This window comes from Hermetia illucens, chromosome 4, assembly GCF_905115235.1.
Source record: "Hermetia illucens chromosome 4, iHerIll2.2.curated.20191125, whole genome shotgun sequence".
In the NCBI taxonomy this organism is placed as follows: domain Eukaryota; kingdom Metazoa; phylum Arthropoda; class Insecta; order Diptera; family Stratiomyidae; genus Hermetia; species Hermetia illucens.
Window position 1 is genome coordinate 107,235,391 of NC_051852.1, and position 21,976 is coordinate 107,257,366.

General features: G+C 38.4%; 1 protein-coding gene and 1 long non-coding RNA gene across 8 annotated transcripts; both read right to left on the reverse strand.

Annotated features, from left to right (window-relative positions):
- Positions 1-1,481: 1,481 nt before the first annotated feature.
- LOC119653822 (myeloid leukemia factor) lies at positions 1,482-21,436 on the reverse strand. 7 transcript variants are annotated; one of them, XM_038058857.1, is made up of 6 exons: positions 21,273-21,436; positions 20,845-21,059; positions 14,997-15,396; positions 8,402-8,539; positions 7,966-8,088; positions 1,482-2,057 (listed from the first exon to the last, which is right to left on the reverse strand). In XM_038058857.1, the coding sequence occupies exons 1-5, from the start codon at positions 21,323-21,325 to the stop codon at positions 8,049-8,051; spliced, it is 846 nt and encodes a 281-aa protein (XP_037914785.1). In that variant the 5' UTR covers positions 21,326-21,436; the 3' UTR covers positions 1,482-2,057; positions 7,966-8,048. The 7 variants fall into 7 exon arrangements, with proteins under 7 accessions (XP_037914785.1, XP_037914784.1, XP_037914787.1 ...); XM_038058856.1 differs by lacking the exon at positions 7,966-8,088; XM_038058859.1 differs by lacking the exons at positions 7,966-8,088; positions 8,402-8,539 and adding an exon at positions 14,726-14,751.
- On the reverse strand, positions 20,209-20,823 carry LOC119653824. The gene is made up of 2 exons (XR_005249760.1): positions 20,608-20,823; positions 20,209-20,539 (listed from the first exon to the last, which is right to left on the reverse strand). It is a non-coding gene; the product is annotated as an uncharacterized LOC119653824 (long non-coding RNA).
- Positions 21,437-21,976: the final 540 nt, after the last annotated feature.

A 21,976-nucleotide genomic window follows, 5' to 3' on the forward strand; every position in this document is an offset into this window, starting at 1 on the left:
ATGCAGTTAAATATGGAGAGACCTATGCAGATGATGTTTTCCCGGCGTCTAATAACAAAAATGATTTCGAACAATTTGTCCAAAAATAACACGAACACCTCATGCAACACGGTCTCAGATTGAATCTATCCCCATGAAACAGGCACAATCACTGTCAGCGGCAATGACCTGCCCAGAACTGAGGAGTGATTTAAATGGCTCGGGTCAATACTATCAGATAATGGGAAACTGTGTTGTGAAATTGCTTTACGCATTAGTGCAGCCTGGATGAAGTGGCGTTCTACGACTGGTGTTCTTTGTGATCGACGTATCAACGACCGCTTCAAATCTAAAATATACCGTAATGTCGTTTGTCCTGTCGCTCTCTATGGTTCTGAGTGTTGGCCGACTATAAAAGATAATGAATGGCGTCTTGCGGTAATGGAGACGATATTGCGATGAACTAATGCCGTGACACATGTTAATCACATTCGAAATGAGGATATCCGCAATGGGGTTGCACCGATCGTGGAAAAACTGCGAGAGAGGCGTCTTCAATGGGACCCCAATGGTTCACGTAATTCGCGCTGATGAGAATTCACTTGCCAAAATCGGTTGGTAAGCGACCAAAAAGCAGGCCAAAACAACGGTGGTTTGATACCCTGGATGGAGATTTGAAAGCCTGGCGATTGCATTCAGATCAGGCATTTAATAGAATCAAATGGCGAAACCGATCACGACGAGCCAACTCCAGGACAAAGGCTGAAGAAAAAGAAGAGAAAGTTGTCAGAGCACACCTTGGCATTCTGATCACCCATCGCGATCACAATGCCACCTCTGGGAAAGCTCTCCTGAACTGAGTATAGTCGCTCGTAAAAAGTACCCTTCTCCCCTGCATCGTAAATCTCCCTTAGTGCATAGTAGTGTACAACTGTGACCTCGGTTTCAGCAACAGTCCGACACCGAATTCGCATCCGTAACCTAATGGTTGTCTCCAGACTACACAAGCACATACTGCAAACAGGCAAGCAGTACTCTCAGAGTCCGACCATCTCACGTCGCTTAGTGCCAGAATTCCCAGCCTACATTGCTGAAATTCTCGCTCAAACTTCCACAACTCATATGCAGCTAAAACTCTCTTATAAAAGACGAATTTTCCATTTTTTCATCACTAATTACCATTTCTGATCAGAACACTTCCGAGAATAGAACGTAAGTAAATGTACTGCACATTGTATACCTCAACAAAAAATAACAAAAATTCTAAAAACACTTTCAATTCGACACTTATTTAAAAGCAAAGGGGTTAGAAGTTCACACCAAGACCTTGCTTCAGAAAGATTTTACACTTTTCGTGTCTGCGACCGTAAATGTTGCCATTCACGATATTGTCTAGATAAAATAACTAACACTCCAGTATGATCGTTGATCGGATATAGAGAGGGGCTGGAAGGGAATGATCCATTTCAAGAGTGGCTAAGAGCAAAAAGAAAAAACAACAATTTATACCGATATACATATGCATTTATTTGACATCTATTCGTTTATTTAAATTGAACTTACATGAACAAGAGAGAATCATAAGAACTATTCACTCAAACTCTATGCAATTCATCCGAATGACAGAAATCATAAAGATATGATACTTAAAACAATGTTCTCAGTACTAACGAGACCATAAAGAAGAGTCAAGTTCATTATAAAAGTAACAATTCCCTATTTCTCATTCTTAGTCAAATTTAAAACATATAATTCTTCCAATCATCATAAAATAAAAGAAATAAAAATTGAAAGCGAATACCTGGTGGTCTAATTTCCTAAAATAAAAGGATTTTCTCCAATTCTCACAAATCTTAAAAAGGGGAGTAGAATGTATTTATTTGTTGAACGCTTGAAATAGTCTTAGGAGGTACATTAAACTTATATTTCAATAATCTTATTTAACGATTCCCTCTCTTTCGCTCTAATCATCATTAGTTGGTGCTGAATTATTATAGGCATTTGTTTGGCTAGGAGTATTTTTTGGACGATGATTTCTACGAGCCGCCGCCGATGTTATATAAGGATGTTGACGCACGCTATAATGAAAGAGAAAAAGGAAAAAACAATTTAATATTTTTCAGTCGGAGCAACAAACTTAAAAGATTGGAATTTCAAAAAACCGTCTTGAATTCTAAACAGCAAAACTATGAGTATGACACATCTAGGAAACAATTTCAATAAAACCTGTTTCAAAATGATTAGGTGATATGAAGCAGAAATTTCCGAATTAGAGAATATTAATAGAGAAAGGTTCCACACTTTACGACCCAATGAAACACCATCACGCTAGGCAATCAAACGCTTGAATTTATTATTCAAATGCCAGAAATAACTTATGTGTTGATACTGTGGAAAGTAGATAAGCCTTATATCCTCCTCGCTATAGCCCTTCTATAAGCTGGTAATTAGGAATTTATTCATTTTATTTCCTCATTTTTCTAGATCCCGCTAACGAAAATTCACTTGCCAAAATTCATCTGAACATCGAAATGGATGGTAAGCGGCCAAAAGACCGCCGAAACAACGGTGACTTGATACGCTGGATGGGGATTTGATATTGAAAGCCCGGCGACGAGCCGACCCGCTTGTGAACAGAACAAAGTATAAAGAAAACGCTTTTTTATTGACCTCATCCACAAGCTACTTTTCATTATGGAGCGACCGTGGAAAAACAAACAGATAAATTTTATGCGTGGTGTCCGGAGAGTGTAGTTATTCGAAGCAGGGGCTCTCAGAATTGAAAAAATACTTCTGAGATGGTCAGGTTTTCACAACCAAACTTAAAACTTCGGCAATCAATTATGCTGCTTTTGCGCAACTTTGAGACCTCAATAGTATATATCGTGTTGATGTAATAGTAGTTTTAATGCATCAGGATATACTTCAATGCGTGGTCAACCAGAAGCATCCTTTCAATCGCTAATGCTTGACTTGCCTCTGCAAGCTGATTGTCCTATTATCTACTTTCACTAAAATACAAAGCTCAATTCTCGTTTTTATGAAACGTGTAAAAGCAGTTTATTTCTAGACTGTAACGGTACATCAAAAGGAAATACAGTCAGTACCCTGTCTACCCTGATTTGATTACGAGCATTAAGTCCCCAGTGCCTGCCAACAGCGAAACTTAAATGACGATTTTCCGCTGTGATTAGTTATATATAGCTTTAATCACTAAGCCATCCGGGAATTATAAAAGCCGATAAAGTGGAAGAGTGGAACCGCTACTACGAAAAGGGAGGGATGCAATGTTTTGAGAGAAGCCTCTAACTCATTGTTGCCAGCTCGGGTAATAAAGGAAAACATAAGCAGTTTGGTATCTAAACGCACTAAACAGGGAAATTCTCGACATTCACAATTGAAACAGAAACGCAAGCTCAAGAGGAATACAATGGAAAATAACAATTAAATTTAAGGATGCGATGGCCGAGGTATTGCCAATATCCCAATGAAGGAGATGAAAAAATTGTTGCAGTATGTAAGATATTATACACAACGAATGGGATCAAACTCAGGTAAGTGTAAAATGTAAGAAACTGTCGCAATTTTCGAATTTTCCACCTAGTATCAAAATCATTCTCGTGCCTTTGCCTCCCCAACAATGTGCATCCATGCTGTACGATTCAAATTGTTATTCGGACAATCAACCTCCAACGAACCTTACACCTTCTTCTAATGCGTCTTCCAACCTTTTTTTTCAAATTTACTCTCTAATATCTTAATAGTCCCCCAATAATCCTGGCTCTGATATGGCACTTGGTTTACCATCGAAAATAAGAATAAATCTGTACAATCTACCCAATTTGAAGGAGGCCCTCTTCATGTTCCTATGTCCAGAGTTAAGCAAATTTCAAGAGCATAGGATAACGCAAACAAAATTTATAATGGGCAGAGAAACGCCTTTTTTAGGAACCACTACAATATGCGAATGCAAATTATGTAATAAAGCTAAAACTGTTGTTTCCTCAATTTATCTTTCTCCTTAAAATCCTTTGTTTACTCTTCATTGATTTGGCCGTGGATTGTACAGACGACCGCAGCAGACAAACCAAACATTGGACCAAAAACCCTACAAATTCCGTCAGCCTACAAGGAATCAATAAAGTTTTCTAGCCAAGCATTAGTTCGTATGGATTGGATATTTCAAGGTGAATAATAAATGTGCTTCTTTGATATCACTGTTTTACTGAGTGGAACACGTTTCTCACATGAATGAGACGCTAATTCTGTAGTGAACCCTTTGCGAAAAATCTGTTGGTGCAAGTGGATATCAACTCAAAAGAAAGGTTGGGATCAGTAAGTAAGAAACATCGTGGCGTAAAGTACACCGAAGCCGTTCCCAATATCAACGTGACCTTATAAATGCCGTTCACAAAAGAACAGCAAGATTTGCTGCTACCACATCAGATTTGGCAAATAAACCAGAAAATCTACTAAACACCTTAGTTGAAACACGATAACTGCCTTGGACCTTTGACCGACGATATCTGCAAAGTGCCAGCAATACACTAGCAAAAGCCCAAATTCGTATCTACAAAGAAAATTTATTTCTAGTTGACCTAGGGCTCAGACGTGCTTTCAAAAATACAAGAGATGGCATCAGAAAGGCTTTTACTGAGTGCCATTTATTGTCAGAGAGCTTTTGTTTTGTTTGATTTTGAGCAGACTAAAGCTAAATTGGACGAAATTCATGGCACAGCTGTTTCTGTTTGCAAATGTTTACATTTGGTTAAATGAATTTAAACATTGTCGTGCAACTATTACTCTCCAAAAGAAAAAGATCAACTAAAATAGCAGTTTTTAATGACAAACAGACTCCAAGAAGAATGGGACGGTGAAACCAGCACAGGAAGATTATCGCCAGTTCTCTGGAAAAAAAGCGGAATCATCTATGCCGATTATTTAGAAAATGGAAAAACAATTACTAGACAGTATTATGAATCGTCATTGCACCCATTGAGCGAAAAAATTAAGAATAAACCTCCTGGTTTGAAAAGGAAGGATCTTCCGCCCAGACAACGCGAATCTAGGCAGAATGTCCGAAAGCATGAAATTAAAGATCTAATTGTTACAACAACCCCCTATCTGGCTCACACGGAGGCCTTGGGGTTTAACTTGAGTACCTGCCCTGCAAGCATAATCCCACAGTCGTCTTCGGACAGTTTGATTTGGAGGCCACAATCAGAGCATCGCCATGATGACACAGAGGTGTTGGTTTATACTAAGTGCAGACTAAGCATTCATACCAGTCGCACCTAACATCTCTGCCGCAACTGAGGGTTACGGTGCCCGAATTGTACAGCGCAACTCCACGCTTAAGCCCACAAGGAGCTCTGCCCGCGATATGGGCACAATCACCATGAAAATCTCACAAGGGGACCAATTGCAAATAACCGAGCCGAGAGCACATAACCTAGGAATTCTCCCAGAAGATATGCTCTCAAGGCTGGAATCAGCCCCGTATCTGCATCACAGTGATTTTACTTCTGAATTTTAAAAAAAAATGTTCAGTCACCACGTTTTGAGATGCAGAGGAGGATCGCCAAAATAGATGCTGATTTTAAAGACCTTCCCAAATCTTAACTTTTGAGATGACTTAAAAAAGTTGGAGAAATGCTTGGAAAAGTATGCAGAGCTGAAAGAGGATTATGACGAAAAATAAAAGAAATTCTTCTAAAATATTTTGTTTTTCTCTTTTCCTAAGGGCTTATTGAACGACCCTCGTAATCATGCAACCAATGAAAATTTTCGCTGGCGGACGGGTCAAATGCTCGTCGTCATGTTGAACAACAGGTGGAAATGGTAACACATTGAAAAACCACGGCAACCATCCCAGAACGGCAGGCGAGTGGATCACCCGCGCACGCAATATTGAGAGAAATCGTAGGCTCAGTGAAATGGTGCGAAACGAAAAACCTACACCTCTCCCACTGCCAATCGAGTTTCACGTTCCGCGAATCAGTAGTTCGTTTCGAGCCATAACAATGAAATTCGGAAATCGACAGAGAGGAATAGTGATTATTGCATTGCACGCGTGCGGTTCGTGCCCAACCAAAATCGTTAAAGAAATTACCAGTGATCAAACAGTTCGTGTTTCGGACATTAGCGACGCATAGAGAAACAGCTGACGTGGAAGACAGGTCCCGTTTGATAAATTCGCGCTATGTACGACGGCCGAATGTTCATAACGCTGTCCGTGAACGCAATCGTCGCAATCCTCTACTTACTGTTGAACCCCTAAACGATATATTATTCACCGGGTGGAATTGATGCTTTCAACAAGATTCATCGCCGGCGCTCAAAGCCAAGCGAATCTAACAACGATGGGCAAAGCATGATGCCGATTTTATCTGCGCTAATGAATGGACCTCTAGTAGTCCCGATTTGAATCCACCGGACTATCAACTGCGGTGCAAACTTGAGGAGGTTGCCTGTGCGCGTCGACGTGAAACTTTGAATGGCTCCGTACTGTTTGTGAAACTATCGACAGTTGGCTTGTATAGACGCGGGATAGTCATCTCGAATTTTTTTTAATGGAATATCTATCTATATGGTTTTTTCTGAATGAACTTCGAAGAAGTTGCCCTATTGATTCGCGCGAAATAAAGATTTGTTGGACTAATGGCTGTACTACGTATTTTATGATATCTCCACTAGGAAAAAAGACTAATCCTCAAACGATTTTTTTCCTGAATATAATTAATCACATCGGTTCTAAAAGCCGCTACTTGCCAACCTTAGATGAAACCAATGTCGAACAAATGATAAGCAAGTATTCGATGATGCGTCGGTGATATGTTGGAGAAAAGCGTACCTCCTAGAGAATATAATAGAGGCATAAAGTTTCAATACGGGATAATTGAAATGTTTGAAAATCGTTCAATTTTGATTTTTATTACTACGAGCCGAACAATCGATTTAAAATGCCAAGATATGTTACAAGGAAACTAAGGAATCTGCAGATGTATTTGTAGCGGTCGTCCATTAACAGTCACCACTCTGGAGCACATTACAAAAATGCATTTTGCAATCTTAAAATCTCGTAGACCAAATTGGCTGGACTTTCAAACATTTATTATCATATATTTTAGATAGTTTGATGCCATTGAAACATATTTTCAGCATCACTGGAAGGACAGAGGACTATAATGCAAATCAGGAATCATAAATCTTCAGTCATTTAGTCCTCGGAAAGCTATGGTACAAAAATACTTAAAGAAGTGTGCAGCCAACGAAGGAAGAGCCTGTTCATGAATTATTATTGTAAGAAAAGATCATGATACTGATAATGATGCTTTTTCTAGAGTCATGTAGGTGATGGTGTTCTCATATGCCTTTCTCTCCAATCCTTCTTGTATGTCTTGCGCAGTAATAAGATACCGATAATGGCCATAGTCCCAATTAACCTTCAAACCCCAACTAACAGATGGGAACAGAAAAGCCATTGATATTTCTTTCTCTATCGGGGTTTCAAGGTTAAGAATAAATAGAACAGAAGAAATTATCTGATAGATATCAAGATGCATTAATTAAAGCAAATCTCAAGGTAAATCGTCCTAAATATTCACGCTTTTCTACTAGAATTTTAATAATTGATATCATCCGAAAAGTGAATTATATATCTAATGAATAAAACAAGAAATAAAATGTAATAGTTGAAAATACAACCTGATACCCTTAGCAAAAGATGCAACGCCCTTTCGATCATTGATAATATTCACTAAATATTTCAATTTCTCTAATCTAAAGTTAAAAATTTTGCGGCAAAAATTGATGGATCAGTGGCAAAAACAGAGGACATAAGAAAGTTCGCCCTCAACAAAAGCGTTAAATATGAAATTCGATGGCTGATTAGAAAGCTAATTCCCACAATCAATTTTCCAGCTGCAAAATAAGCTGTTAGAAATCTGTGATAATCAAATTCAAACACCAAATAGATTTACATACATGAAAAATATTAAGATCAGAAGAGTAAGTGTATAATTGACCAGTCAGCAAACGTTTCGCAACGGTCGATGACAATCGAGTAGTTACGGTTTATAATATCGTGGGTTGTACAATCGCCAATCTCTAAAAAATGACAAGTGGTGCATGAGATCAGTAGAAAGTCGAATTAGTAACATTATCTGGCAACTTTTATTTCAAGATCCGTATACAAAGAAACGATCTCATTGAAAATGTTTTTTTTTGTTGTTTTAATGTGTGTTATTCAAAGAAAACCATTTCAATATCCATTGTTTCGTTAATAAGAATTATTGAAGTAGAAATTAGTGAAAGAGGATCAATCATCAGATTATCGTTTCTATTGTAGTTTAAATACTCATCGTTTACAATTGAATTTTGTTGATGTTTTTGTTTTCGATATTTATTTCATAGCACAAACCTTTTCGGTGATGAAGCAACGCTTGTTCGTGTCGAAGGAGGTAGGGCTAGCGGTGACGAAGTGGGGGTACGCAGTGGTCTACGGGAAGTAACCTTTGGTATATTTCTTAGCGTCCGTCGTGATGATGTATCGTCAGAGCTATTTTAAATTTAATTTGAATTTTTATTGATTTCACGTATAAACCAAAAAAATTATACAAGTAACTTAAAACAAAATTTTGAACGAGGACAAAACTTATGAAATAGGAGTAATTTTTGTGTACATTCAGGTGACAAAATTAAGTGCAATGTTAACTGGTTTACATTTCAACTCATTGTTAAAAAACGAAATATTACCTCCCTCATGGAAAATATTCACTAATGGTTTTTATAAAAAACTTTTCCAAGAAAGGTGCAGAAATACATCCATCATTCCAACGAAATTATGAAAGTATAAACAAAGCTAGGACGAATTTTAACTGATTTCTATGAAAAGCTGAGAAGACATATTTTAAATTGCATTTCTTGAAAATAATCTGCTTAAAAATGAAAAAAAAAATAGGAACTTGTGATGGTTGTTAGTATGGATATGTGTATGATAAATTCTATGTATTTTCCTAAAGAGCCTTGAGGTGATGATTTTTGGTAGAACATTGAAACTGGAACAACACATTGTATACTGCATATAATAAGTCGTGGTGATGGTCGTGTTTACATATGAGGTAAACTGTCAAAAAGTTGCCCTCACTTTAAAGAACCGTCTGCTTCTGCATTATGGGTGCCATGAGTAGCACACTCATCCTTGACCAGAAGAACCTACTGCAGTTGCTACCCTTGGACCTCGTAGCAAAAGGAGAGGCGAAACTTTCAGCGTACAGGCTTTAATGGGCCAATATGGAGATGCTTATGGCATACGAGCATAGCGGGACCACCATCACAATCCTGGAAATGGGCACCACTCTCGTGGTGGAGAATCACCACCTGGGCAATAACAAACTCCTAAAAAAAGAGCAATCAGCAACTATGGCGGGACTTCTCACAAAAATTAATTTTGTGCAGTTTACAGCACAGAGAAACTAAACCCGATCCTACCCAAACTACCCGCGTCCATTCACACACACCTTCACCTTTTACCTTCATTTAGAACAGTAAAACGATCGATTGAATTTAAATGTGATCACATAAGTGCCAAAAATATTCACATGAAGGACGTCCAGAATTGATTTAATTTGTTTGGTGTAATGCATAAACCCAGAAATCATATTTCTATTGACCAAAATAAATGTAGTAAAGATGCTAGGGATCTCAAAAGCATATGAGCAATACTCTGGCAAAAGGTTTGGATTTCAGAAAACTGTGTGCTGAAGGTCTTTAAAAGGATAGAAAATATGCGTCGTTTCATTATTATGGAAGGGGCATGAGTCTATCGCCCTCGTCCTAAATCAGAGCGATATGAAGTCGTTTTCTTCCGGCAACTCCGCTTGTAACGAGTTAGGGTCTAAAAATCGGTCAATTTTTAAATTGGTTTTTTAATACAAAAGGAATATTGTTCCTCGATTGCTCCCAAGCTTGCACAAGAGCAGAGCAAAAATGTCCACCCTCTTTAAGAAATGGCGCCAGGAGGTCTAATTTTTCAATGGTATTTTATAACTCTATCCCTGACTAACTTGTGCAGCACTTTTAGGACGATTGCTATGATAGTATATGTTTATATAACTGATTAAGTATGTGAAAATGAAACAGAGGAGCGAGCATTAGTAAATACTTTTATATGATGTCCAAAACAACGAACGAATTTTCTTCACCATATTCAACAGTCAAACAGTGACTGATGACGCCCCACGTTCGGGACGCCACGTTGAGGTCACTACTATCGAAAACTCATAAAACCTTGGTAGAGGACCATATATTGACAGTAAATGAGATAACTGGGATATCAACAACTGATGGTGTATGCATTCTTTCACATGAAGCTTTTTGCTAGGAAGGTGACGTGTTTCTTAAAGCTTGATCAGAAGTTAAACCGGAAAACTGTTCCCAGTGCGAACTTGATACCCGACAAGCAAACTCCTGACAAATTTTTACATAGACTGTATGAAACTTGAGTTCGCCATTATCCTCCAGAAACCAAACAATGGATTGGACAAAGTGGATCAACCCCAAAGAAGGCACTATTTTTTTTTAACACGAAACAGACTATCTTCATTGATTATGATTCAAAAGGTCAAATCTATCTCTAGTGAATGTGGGGAAAAGCAATGGTTGACATAAACACCACATTTGCAATACTTCTGTTTTTGATATAGACCTAATGGCAAATACTTTAGGATATTACCTCACTCAAAATGCATATTTCCTTGCTGCTTAGGTCCATTTATTCTCCACCTCTTCGCAAACATCAAGTTTCAGGTATTTTATAATTGCAATTGTAACTGAATACCATTCTAAGGCAAAGTTTTACTTCCCATATTTAGATTTAATAAAATAGGCCCCGTGAAATGTCATGTTAATCAAACAAAAAAAAATCACTCGGAGAATGGAATAAAACGCGAACGTTGTCAATTCGTATTTAAGGGAACAATTATGAAAAAATCCAAGAGAAGATAAGTCAACAACTGGCAGAAAACGTCTTCAAATTCTAAAAGGCATCGAATTCACCCATAAGTGCCAGGTAAATTTCTCAAATGTATTTCCTCTGTTAGTGTCAACGAGAAGTTCGGAGTAGCGAACGGATTTTCCTATTTCGATGAAATGAAACAGACAAATCCGTATTTTTTGAAGTGTCTCAATTTAGCATACAAAGACTGTAGTAAATTGTTCGTGAAATTTAGTGGTTAGAGTCCTGAGCTGCCGTAGGTCGTGATTCAAATGTCACTGGTGGCAGAGGGATTTGCTATCGCTGCTGGATGGACACCATTCGACTCAGCTGTGAATGAGTACCTGAGTCAAATCGGGGTAATAATCTCGGGCGAACGCAATGCTGCCCGCATTGCCTACTACAATGTACTGTAATGCACCGTTACGGTCATGAATGAAGTAATCTAACACACTTCAAAGCCCTGATCCAATTGGAGTAGTGCGTCAACCTTCGTTATTATTAAATATCACATTCTTGACTTTTGCCAAAACAAAAACGAACTCGTTGCAAATCCATAGTTAAAGGAACCTTACACGATCAGTTTCTCATTAGTCTTGCGTCAGTATTAATTCACAATCAGTCAATCTCAGCAGACCAGATTATTTGAAAATTTGAATAATTTTCGTCAGCCTGATTCATCAGTTATTGGATTTTTTATCAAACTGGTGTGGTATTTTATTTTCGATCATGATTTTCCGACGATAAGTTGCCTACGAAAATGTTTACTTTGTGAGAAGTAATTAAAGTGTCCGGATCCCTCAAGTGGTTAGAGCGCTGGGCAGAGGGATTTGTTATCGTGACCGTTACGGCCTTGAATGAAATGCTCTAACACACTTTAAGGCTCTGGTCCAATATATTGCACCAAGGATTATTTTTATTAATTAAATTTCCAGGATTATTTATACTGCTGCGAGCTAAAAGATTTCTTTCACAACAAAACCCATATAAAATTAGACTTCGCAATATTGCGAATCAATCACTGCAGATGAGCAAGACATTTAATAAGAAGAGCGCCGAGTTAGTATGGCCCGACCTCGTGCTTCACAAACCAAAGACTAAAGAAAATCAGTACGGTCGACATTAGGAATTAGTCAAGCTCATCGCACACATCAACAATATGATAATCTTCTACGCGCAAGAAGAAACGTTTTGAGTCTTAATTTGAGTCGAGCAGCATTTCAATACGATTGATTACACAATCGACTTCAGCTTGCAACCCTTGCATTCGAATCGATCCAATGGAAATTGCGAAAAACGCCTAAATTGCGTTGTTTTAGTGACAAGATGAAATTATCATTATTACAATCGCGACCTGAGCCGTTGCTTTCATTGCTTTGTGAGGAAAAATCAAATTTCGAATGCACAAATATGCAACAGATATTTCGGAGGAGACATAAAGGAAGAACGCAGATTCAATCCGGCATTCAAGGTCATTTCTGCTCGAAAGAATAAAAATTTACTTTCTTTTGGTAATCATAAATTGATAATTCTAATTTCCCCTTCCACTTTACAGATCCAATTCCAAATTTACCATCGAAATGGATTATTGCAATTGCTTAAAGACGCACAACATATATTCTTCCAAAATTATTTCATGGCTAAATATAGAGGACCAACTTGCTCAGGGTCAAACGATCAATACAGCAGTAAAAAACGCTATTCTTCAGAATCTGCCGCACATTACTACATGAGCATAGTACATTGGGCTAGTTTTTCAAAACTGCGTTGGATCGCTTGCCACATAATGTCCAAAAATTCATTTAAGTCAGCAAATAACACGGCGCGATGGTTGAAGAGGATAGAGCGTCAGCTTCCCAATCTCGCTGCTCTGGGCTCGAATCTCAGCCGTCATGGGTGTCTACGTTCGTGTTGTATTTGTCCCGCTGCTTTGAGCTTGTCACTTAAATGTAATACCCTATAGTCCAGCAGGGAGTGAACAGGAAGCACTAAATAAATAATAATCCATCCATCAGGGCATTGAAGGCCGTAACGGTACATAACAGGATTACAGTACCCTGTAGGAGGCAATGTAGTCAGCATTGCGCTCACCCGAGATTATTATCCTCATTTGACTTAGATAATCATTCACTGACTGGTATCCGACGTCAAACCACGATACAAATCCCACTGCCCCCAGTGAAATTTGAACTGCGACCTTCCGTAAGACAACCTTGTCCTCTAACCACTGAACTATGCGCACATTAAATACTAAACACTAAATAACACACCATTGATTCTGAGGCAATATGAAGTTCGTCGCGTTGGCTGGTAAACAATAAATTCCAAATATAAAATAGTAGAAACATAAAAATTAAATCTTGCATAGCATGGGGGCACAGGAAAAGTTCAAATCATACTCAGTTCTAGACTGAACATGACAAGATCATTCCTTTTTAACGTCTGGAACTAACTGGCATTGCAGAAGAGATAGAAACACGATAGATTCGGTAAACCAAACAAAAATATGAAATGCACCAATTGACACCGTTCAGGTTTGATGGTCCTCTAGAGGCAAATTTCTAAGCTTTGCAAACACCATTGGAACTAATCTAATCACAAATTTGTGAAGAAATATGAGCTACGATCCGCTTGGCGCCCGCGAGCCTCGCAAAGCCCATGACAATCGCAGAATGCGAATCTCAAACGGAACAATCGCGAGGGTCACGAGCCGAGGGAACGCCAAAACGGAACGCAGTTAGTATTTGTATACACTTTAAAACTTTATTTTAAAAGAAAGCTCAGCCACTAATGAATTCCTTCATTGTTATTTTAGACAGAAACCCAAAATGCATTTTTATTACATACGTTGACAAATAGAAGTCAAGATGTTTGAAGAACAACTTTCCGAGTTGCAAGAATGACAGTGTTCTAAGTTTAAAGCCTGCTTGTTTGTCGGCTTCTTCGTACCTATCCTACTCTAGCAGAGGGTCATTGCAACCATTGGAATATTAATATAAACAACAGTTTTTAGTTCTACAGTACGAGTCCGTTCAAAAGTGTAGATGCATCAGTCGCTTGATCACCATATGAATAGTTGAGTAAGAAACCCTTCAATAAATTGGAATATCACCGATGTAATAGATTTAAGAATATACTTGGGTTTGTATATTCTAAAGGCTATCATATCGATGGTACGAAATTGAGATTTAGTGAATAAGCTCCCTTATTTAACTATTTATGCAGTGTTTGATGATTGTGGTAGAAATGGAATGAAAAATTTGCGAATTCATGTGAATCCTTCAGCTCTCCCACTGTTTTCTGTATACATAACGAATAAGACGATAGAGTTTTGTTTAATTTGCACTTAAATTTGTTCCAATAATGATACGTACAGAAAAAAAAGACTGAAATGAAACTCACATGCGACATTCTAACCATAGAACCTGTTTAGAACAAAACTATAACAAGAGAACTTCGCTAACATGCATTTAATTTTGCCACCGAATGCATACATTTCTAAATTTCCATCTACTGAATTTTAATACGTAAAATTATACCAGAAAAAAATTGCATAGCGACAAATTTAGTTGTCATGAGAGCAATTATCAATAGAGTGGCATGAAATATTCAGGCAATAAATCTATGATTTAATTTGACGACTCTAGCACTATCGAACATTTAATTCCGTTGACAGATGAAACACAAATACATACTCCTAAGAAACTAATTCGTTCAAGTACAAGATCAAATTCATATTTTCATACCCACTTTTTTCTTACAAATAATAATTATATCTGAAAAACATTTATATAATTTAAACTTTGGGAGGAAATTTTCTATTTCATGTAAGTAAAGACGAAGGGTATAGAGTGCTTTGGATCTTAGTCTAGAATGCGGAATCATTTTGAAGCGATAATTGAGAAAGGATGCATTTTACGGAAAAAAAGTTCAAATCTATTCATTACAATTGTAAAATTAGAAGGCCCTTTCGACAATAATCGCTTCAAAATAACACAACAATATTCCAAAAAAAACTCACCTCGGAGGGGCTGGGAGGGCTGGTCGACTGGGAACTGATGGAACGGCTTGAATACTAACACCAGATGTCCCTTGACGCACTTTATTTGTAAATTCTCTATCAAAGTCCTCGGCTTCCTCTTCCTCTAAATTAATGAAATCTTGCCGTTCTTCTTCAGTTCCTTCTCGTACATTTCGTTCACGTTCAATAATATGAGCACGCTCTCCAATGTGATGTCCAATAGCCATTTTCTTAAGACCAGACCGCGAATCTTGTACGGTTTTACGTGTCTCACGAACTCCACCAGGGCCGGTTTTAGTGCTGCTTGTCGCTTGGTATACTTGTGGGCGACCATCTGGGCCATGAGACATGGAAACGAAGCTGCTTGAACAGAACGATGCACTATTGCCTTCACCGAAATCTGAAAAAAATATATAGGTTGCATTTGGTTAATATCTAGCATTTGCATCTTAACATATCTTGTGTTTTCTATGGCTTTCATAATTCAATTAACTTCCACATGATTCATGACAAAATGACCCGTCATAAGGTCCCCCAGAATGCCAGCGAACTTTTGTGCAACAATAGCAAGGAACGAATCATCCCACTTATTGTAAAAGTTGGCAATATGGATGGCAGGTTCCTTTCGCTTTAACAAAGTCTAGAGCAAGAATGACTTCAAAAATACCTCGGTACCTCTTCCAGAAATAATATGCGAAGTTTTCTTCTAAAGCAAATAGAATTTTATTTAGAAAGTTGGCTGATATGTCCCGCCAATTTCCTAAGGGATTTCAATAATTAATGTCCTAACCGCTACGGAAATTTTGAGAACTTATACGACCGTGCCTCATGAACGTGTATACCAGGTTTTTGATTGTTCGCGTATTGCTGGCAGTTTGCGTTATGTCAGAATGCTTGGGCGATCATTTTCATTTTAAATTTTGCCTGACACTACCTTTAGAAAGCTCCATAACTTCATTTCTGCGTTCTTCTTTGCCTTTATTAATTTGTTCCCCGATAGAACAAAACCATTGTGCTTTGAGGCCTGGACGCCACCATATCTTATGTTTCAACCTTCATTCATTAACCTTGTAGGTTAGAGCTAGGGAATTTTTATTTAGATGCATCTGGTAAGATTTTCCATGTCCTAGCTCTGAATACGGATGGATGAATACCGACTGTTTAGATACAATTGGCTCAGGCAAAATTTTTACCGCAACAATGTGTTAGAGGATGCGCGACTAACCCTGAAGAGGGTGGTTTCTTTGGTTTTCAGAGGAGCCCCGTCATGGGCCTGACGTTCGTGAACAACTTGCTATCTGGAGTGATCTCTGCATCTGGATGCTGCTAGGTAGCAAAGGAACATTCCTAACTATCAGCGTATCTGAACCGGATATTGAGAAGGTTCGAAAACAAACAGGCTGCCGGCTCTACTACGAGCTTGCAACCGTCACGTTACAAGTATCGATTCCTAAAGCCACCGAAAGGAACGTGCAACCTCGTCACCAACCATATACACAAGGAGCATGGAATGTTCTTGAGGAATTCAGGGACTTAAAACCTCTGTTTCAAAAGACCTCCAGGCTATCTTGATTAACGACCTATGGGATAACGACGGTTAAACTAACTATGAGAAGTCAATAGGGAGATAATGACTTTCTTTAGAGCTGTTTTTTTGAAGCACTCACTAAAACTATCCAATGTGCCAATAGCAGGATGCGGTGTTAACAAGAGATGAGAGGGTTATACTTATAAAAATATACGAACCAAAGCGCTCGCAAGATTGTTTAAACCTTGCCAAGAAAAGCTTTAGTATTATAGTGGGAATATTTATAAATCCCTGCAGGCAAAACTACTACCTAGAGTAGGTGGGGATATCTGCAGATTCTGACAGTAAAACCTCCGTGCACATTCTTTCTGATACATCTGCATAGCAGAAAAATACACCAGTAAGATACTAAAAATATACTACTAAAAATATACTACCAAATATATCGGAAGTAGTGTAAGGACCAGATTATAGCCCTTCAGAAAAATGATCAGCAGATTTTTCAACACCCTATAAAAAAATAAATTTGACCAAGTATGGCTTGCTAGATATGTATCAAAATTTGCAGATTTCAATGTGCTAACGATTCCGGCTAAAAAAAGTTTCTAATCTATCGACAGCAATATAATAGACCCGGACATAAAACTGGTTTTCCAGTCAGGGAAAATTAAAAGTAGACTTATTGTACTACTTGCAAAATGTTTGGATGTTTTTCGCTTGGGAATGTTAGCACATTCAAATCTACATATTTTGACTCATATGTAACAAGACATATTTGAAAAAATTTATCTTTTATAGTGTGTTGAAAAATCTACTGATCGCGCCTAATAAATCTATTCTAATTTTTCTCTGGCAGGACTTTTTTTCTGAAACTGTTAGCACATTGAAACCTACATACCTTGATTCATTAAAGGAGGCACTTGGCTAAATTCATCTTTTATAGCGTATTGAAAAAATTCTTCACCACTTTTTTCTGAAAGGGTTTACGATATCCACTGACCTCACGACTTCGATCTTTGACTATCAAAAACAGTATTTGAAAGGGGCCTATGCTATTCGATAACGGTAACAAGGGACTCTAGACTGCTCGCTTTCTTGAACTTGAGCGAGAATTCCGGCGAATTCAGTGATACGAATCTGAAATGTACTCCTCTCCTTTTCCTGGCACTGCTTTTGCATTCTGATAACCCTAGTCGTAGTAGACGAAACTCCAGTGTCGGACTCTTGCGGACGTGGTCTGGCAGGATTTTCACTCCAAAATTCCAGTTCAGGTTAAAGAGCCTCAAAATTGTGCAGTGCTATGCAAGTCGCTTTCTTCTGATGGTTTCTATGAGCAAATTATACGCAACTCAAGGTGGCTCTGACATCCTGCTCGGGCATATGATGGAGAGACATGGTCTTGACGACCGTAACAACAACGATGAAAAGTTTATAGGCTTCTGCAGCTTTTACCGCATAGACGTTGCCTTCTGAATGTGTTTTGCAAAAGGAATTTGGCTACTAAGACAGAGAGCCGACTGTTTTCTAATCTAGATCCGTAAAGGATGCGCATAGATGTGGTTTTGCGCATTATGCTCCATTTAGGGGTAACTGGCAGCCATATATACTTATGTAAAGATACATGGCATTACACTGATAAATACAAGAAAAAGTCAACGATCACACTAGTTTTGGAAAAAGTATATAACTATACAACAAATAGATAGGATTCAGCTACTAAGGTTAATCTAGCAGGGTAGAAATTTTCCAGTGAGAATAATCATTTAAATTGAATATTTAAAAGACGTTAATCAATATTAATGTGGAATTGGACTTAGAAATAATAAAAGTTGCTATGTAAAAGGAAAAGGTAAATACTGCGTACAATCAAATTAATTTCTCTACAACCCGTTTCAATGTACTAAAGAAACCGCATCCCGGTCCTGCCGAGAAATATGCAAGGGTTCTTGACACATGGACGACGCCGAGACGTAAGTTACGTATTCCGAGCAAAGCAAATACGTTCCTACATGCTAAATATTGATAGCCTCACTGGAAAGACGGAGGAACTTTATCACCGTGACTGGCCGTAAAGTCGTTTCTTATGAGACCATCGCACCTCAACATCAGCCGTTGATTGCGCTCTTGCGAATCAAGCCACCGATAAAACAGCATTAAATACGCACTTACCCACCGCGAATTAAATGGTGGCGATTGTGAAACATAATAAAATGTCGAAGAATAGTGGAATCAAGTTAAAAATATGATCCCCAACGCGGCCTATGCTACCCTCGGTGTCACCAAGCCTGGCAAGCAAATCATCAACCAAGATACTTGGAACGACGACGTCCAAATGAAGGTCCATGAGAAGAAGCAATTCTATCTTAAGTTTTTTGACAATAAAACACTGACCAATTGATAAATTTACAAGAATGCCAACCGCTATTATCCAAAGAGTCCATTGAAAAGATTTATGCGATAAACTGGAATCATGAACAATTATGTTGCGTTAATGACAAAAACAGTTCTTGCCAAACGACGAACTGGCGAGAATTTGTTCATCCTCCACTTCCACAAGCACTGTCGACTGTGCCGGGTTTGTCAAGAACTAAGTAACTATTGACGCAATACAAGCTTGGCGGTTACTCATAGAGAAACCTTGAGAATCTAGAGATGGCCTTTGACCGTATGTCACACAAACTACAACACCTGAGCTCAGAGCAGCTCGTGCGCTGGATTATATTGCTCTACCACGATCTGAAGAATAAAGTTCGAAGTGTGGCAGGTATACCAAAACCGTTCCGTGTGTCTGCCGGTGTTCATCAAGGAAGACTTTTTCAACACTCCTTTGTTTTCAGTTACGGACACTGTCACACGAGACATCCAACGTTCAGCGCCCTAAACACTGTTTTATGCAAGATTTTTCGTCGCGTCTCATAGCAAAGCTGGTCTAGAGCAACTTATTCAAAAATAGAATGACCGTGCAACAAGATCTCAGAATGAATTCTTAATAAAACAAAATTTTTAACGACCGACCCTAATGAAACAGGCACTATCACTGCAAGTGGGAAGACCTGCCTAGAACCGAGCGATTTAAATACTTCGGTTCAATACTATCAGCCAATGGGGAACTACATTATTAAATAGCTTCTCACGACAACGCAACTTTAATGAAGTGGAGTTTCACAACAACGTGATTGACATAACCATGAACGCCTCAAATCGCAGTACCGTCCGCCCTGTCGCCCTTTATAATTCTGAGTATCGACCGACTATGAAAGATAATGAACGGCGGCTCGCGATAATGGAGACGAAGATGTTACGTTGGACCAATGATGAGGAAATCGGCGAACGACATGGTATTGGCCCGATCATAGGAAAATTGCGAACATCATTCGTAAGGGTTAAGCAAGCGACAAATGGTCGTCGACGCACCTATGTTATAGGAAGGAAATGAATTCGACAAGGAACCCAATGTTATAATCGTAGCGGGTAGGTTATCAAACAATTAACCTTCACTGGCCACTCATCGAACTTGAAAATCTGCAAAAATTTTAGGAAGTAATTAACAAATTGAATTCATGCCTGAAGTAGGAAATAAATCTAACGACTAAACACGGAGCGATGAGAAAATCACGACCTGAAGTCTGAAAATGCTTCCAAAGAAAGAAATCGCCGAACCAGTGATTAGGATAACCAAAATAATGTAGCTGGCTAAAGTATTTTTGTTTTTGTTCACAAAGAGTATTGATAAATAACGAAAATTGATAAGAAAGTTTGTTATCGTGGCAACTGCTTTTTTTTTCTTCGAGTGTTCGCATAATTAGACCCCAGACTGACCTATCTGTCATCACGCGCATTTCTATGCAATTCCTTCCAACGATTCGAGAATGTTCGAAATCTCTATAAAATTTTGCAAACCTACAAAGCGAATGGCAGGTAACGCGTCGACTCCTCATTTCAGTGCAAACAGGCGAAATCGATTGGCAACTGAACGGAACGATTCTAGCCGCAAGACAGCTCTTCAGCCGACCAACTGCCAACCAAATTAAAAATTCGAGATCAATGCAAATATCGTGACAGCTAAAGATTGCGCGCGCTCACCCATTACATCATTGTTATTTCAGTGAAATGCACATGCGGTCCCCGACACTTTCTCTTATCAATTCTCGATCCCGCAGATACCAAAACAAAACCATCGCCCCAACTTGAGATTAACTATGACTGCAATCATATAATTAGACGTATATTCATAGAATTGCTGCAGAGTTGGGAAATCCCGGAAGCGTACACTTGGGGAGGACCCAAAGTGAGCATCTTTGCTAGCAATGTTCCACCTACCTCCGTTCAGCAAGCTGTTGATATTTGGCATACTCTGGAACCCAAACGGCATCAAGCTGTTTCCCATCGGTGCGCGGTGATGCGCAGCACCTGTTAAAGCAGAATGTCTAGCTCCAGCGCCTGCAAATCCATCGAAGGGAGACATCATTCCGAACGGGTCCGGCATCAGCGAATTCATAATACTGTTCATTTGGCGCATGGAGCGCATATGATGCCTGTGGACGAAATACATACATTCACTACACATTAAATCACATTTTCATTCTTATAATTTGGCACAGAGACAATTTATCGATTTTTCGGATAGTTCGCGTAAACAATTCGTTTCTGGACCTTCTCCCTCTCGCTTGCTCACTTGTACTTTGAATAGCGCACGTAGCGAGATCTCGTAACTCAAATTTTCCATAGCATTTCGTACAACAACTTACCCGAAAATTGGATCATCCTCGAAATCACCCAATAATGAACCGAATAGAGACATTTTTCACTGTTTTTGATATAACACGGGGTTGAAATTCACGTTGAAAACAAGATATTTCCGTGGACACTTGCGAATATCGACGAACAAAAAATTATCTGGTTTAGTGTGAAGTTGGCAGCGAAATATTTTTTACTTGACGGGTGCGTCCAGAGATTTGATGGGGTAGAATACAATTGTTCGGAAAATGAATTTATCGTCAATTCAAGAAATTGGAGAAAAGGTCCTGTTTCTAGAATATTTCAATTTTATATACTTACATATATTTTAAAACGATTGAACTTTTCATTTTATGGCAATGCATTTTTTCGTCGAAACCTCAACAAGGATTGGAAAGAGGTTATAAATAATAGAGGATGCTCATGAATACATCTAAACATATCAGAAAAAGAAACTAAATTCGGACTAAAACTCTTTTTTTTTTTAAATAAATCAAATTTCAGTTACTTATACGCATATAGGAAATTACAACATATGAATACAGAGCAAACCACATTTTATGACTAATTTCTGAATAATAATGTAGAGGTTGATAGCCAATTGATAAAGTTGACCTGAAAGTATTATATATCTCCGCGTTTTTAAATGATTTTCTTGGTTCTCTATGTGGGGCATATTTATTAAACAATACGTGAAATGGCTGCCTATTTCTAC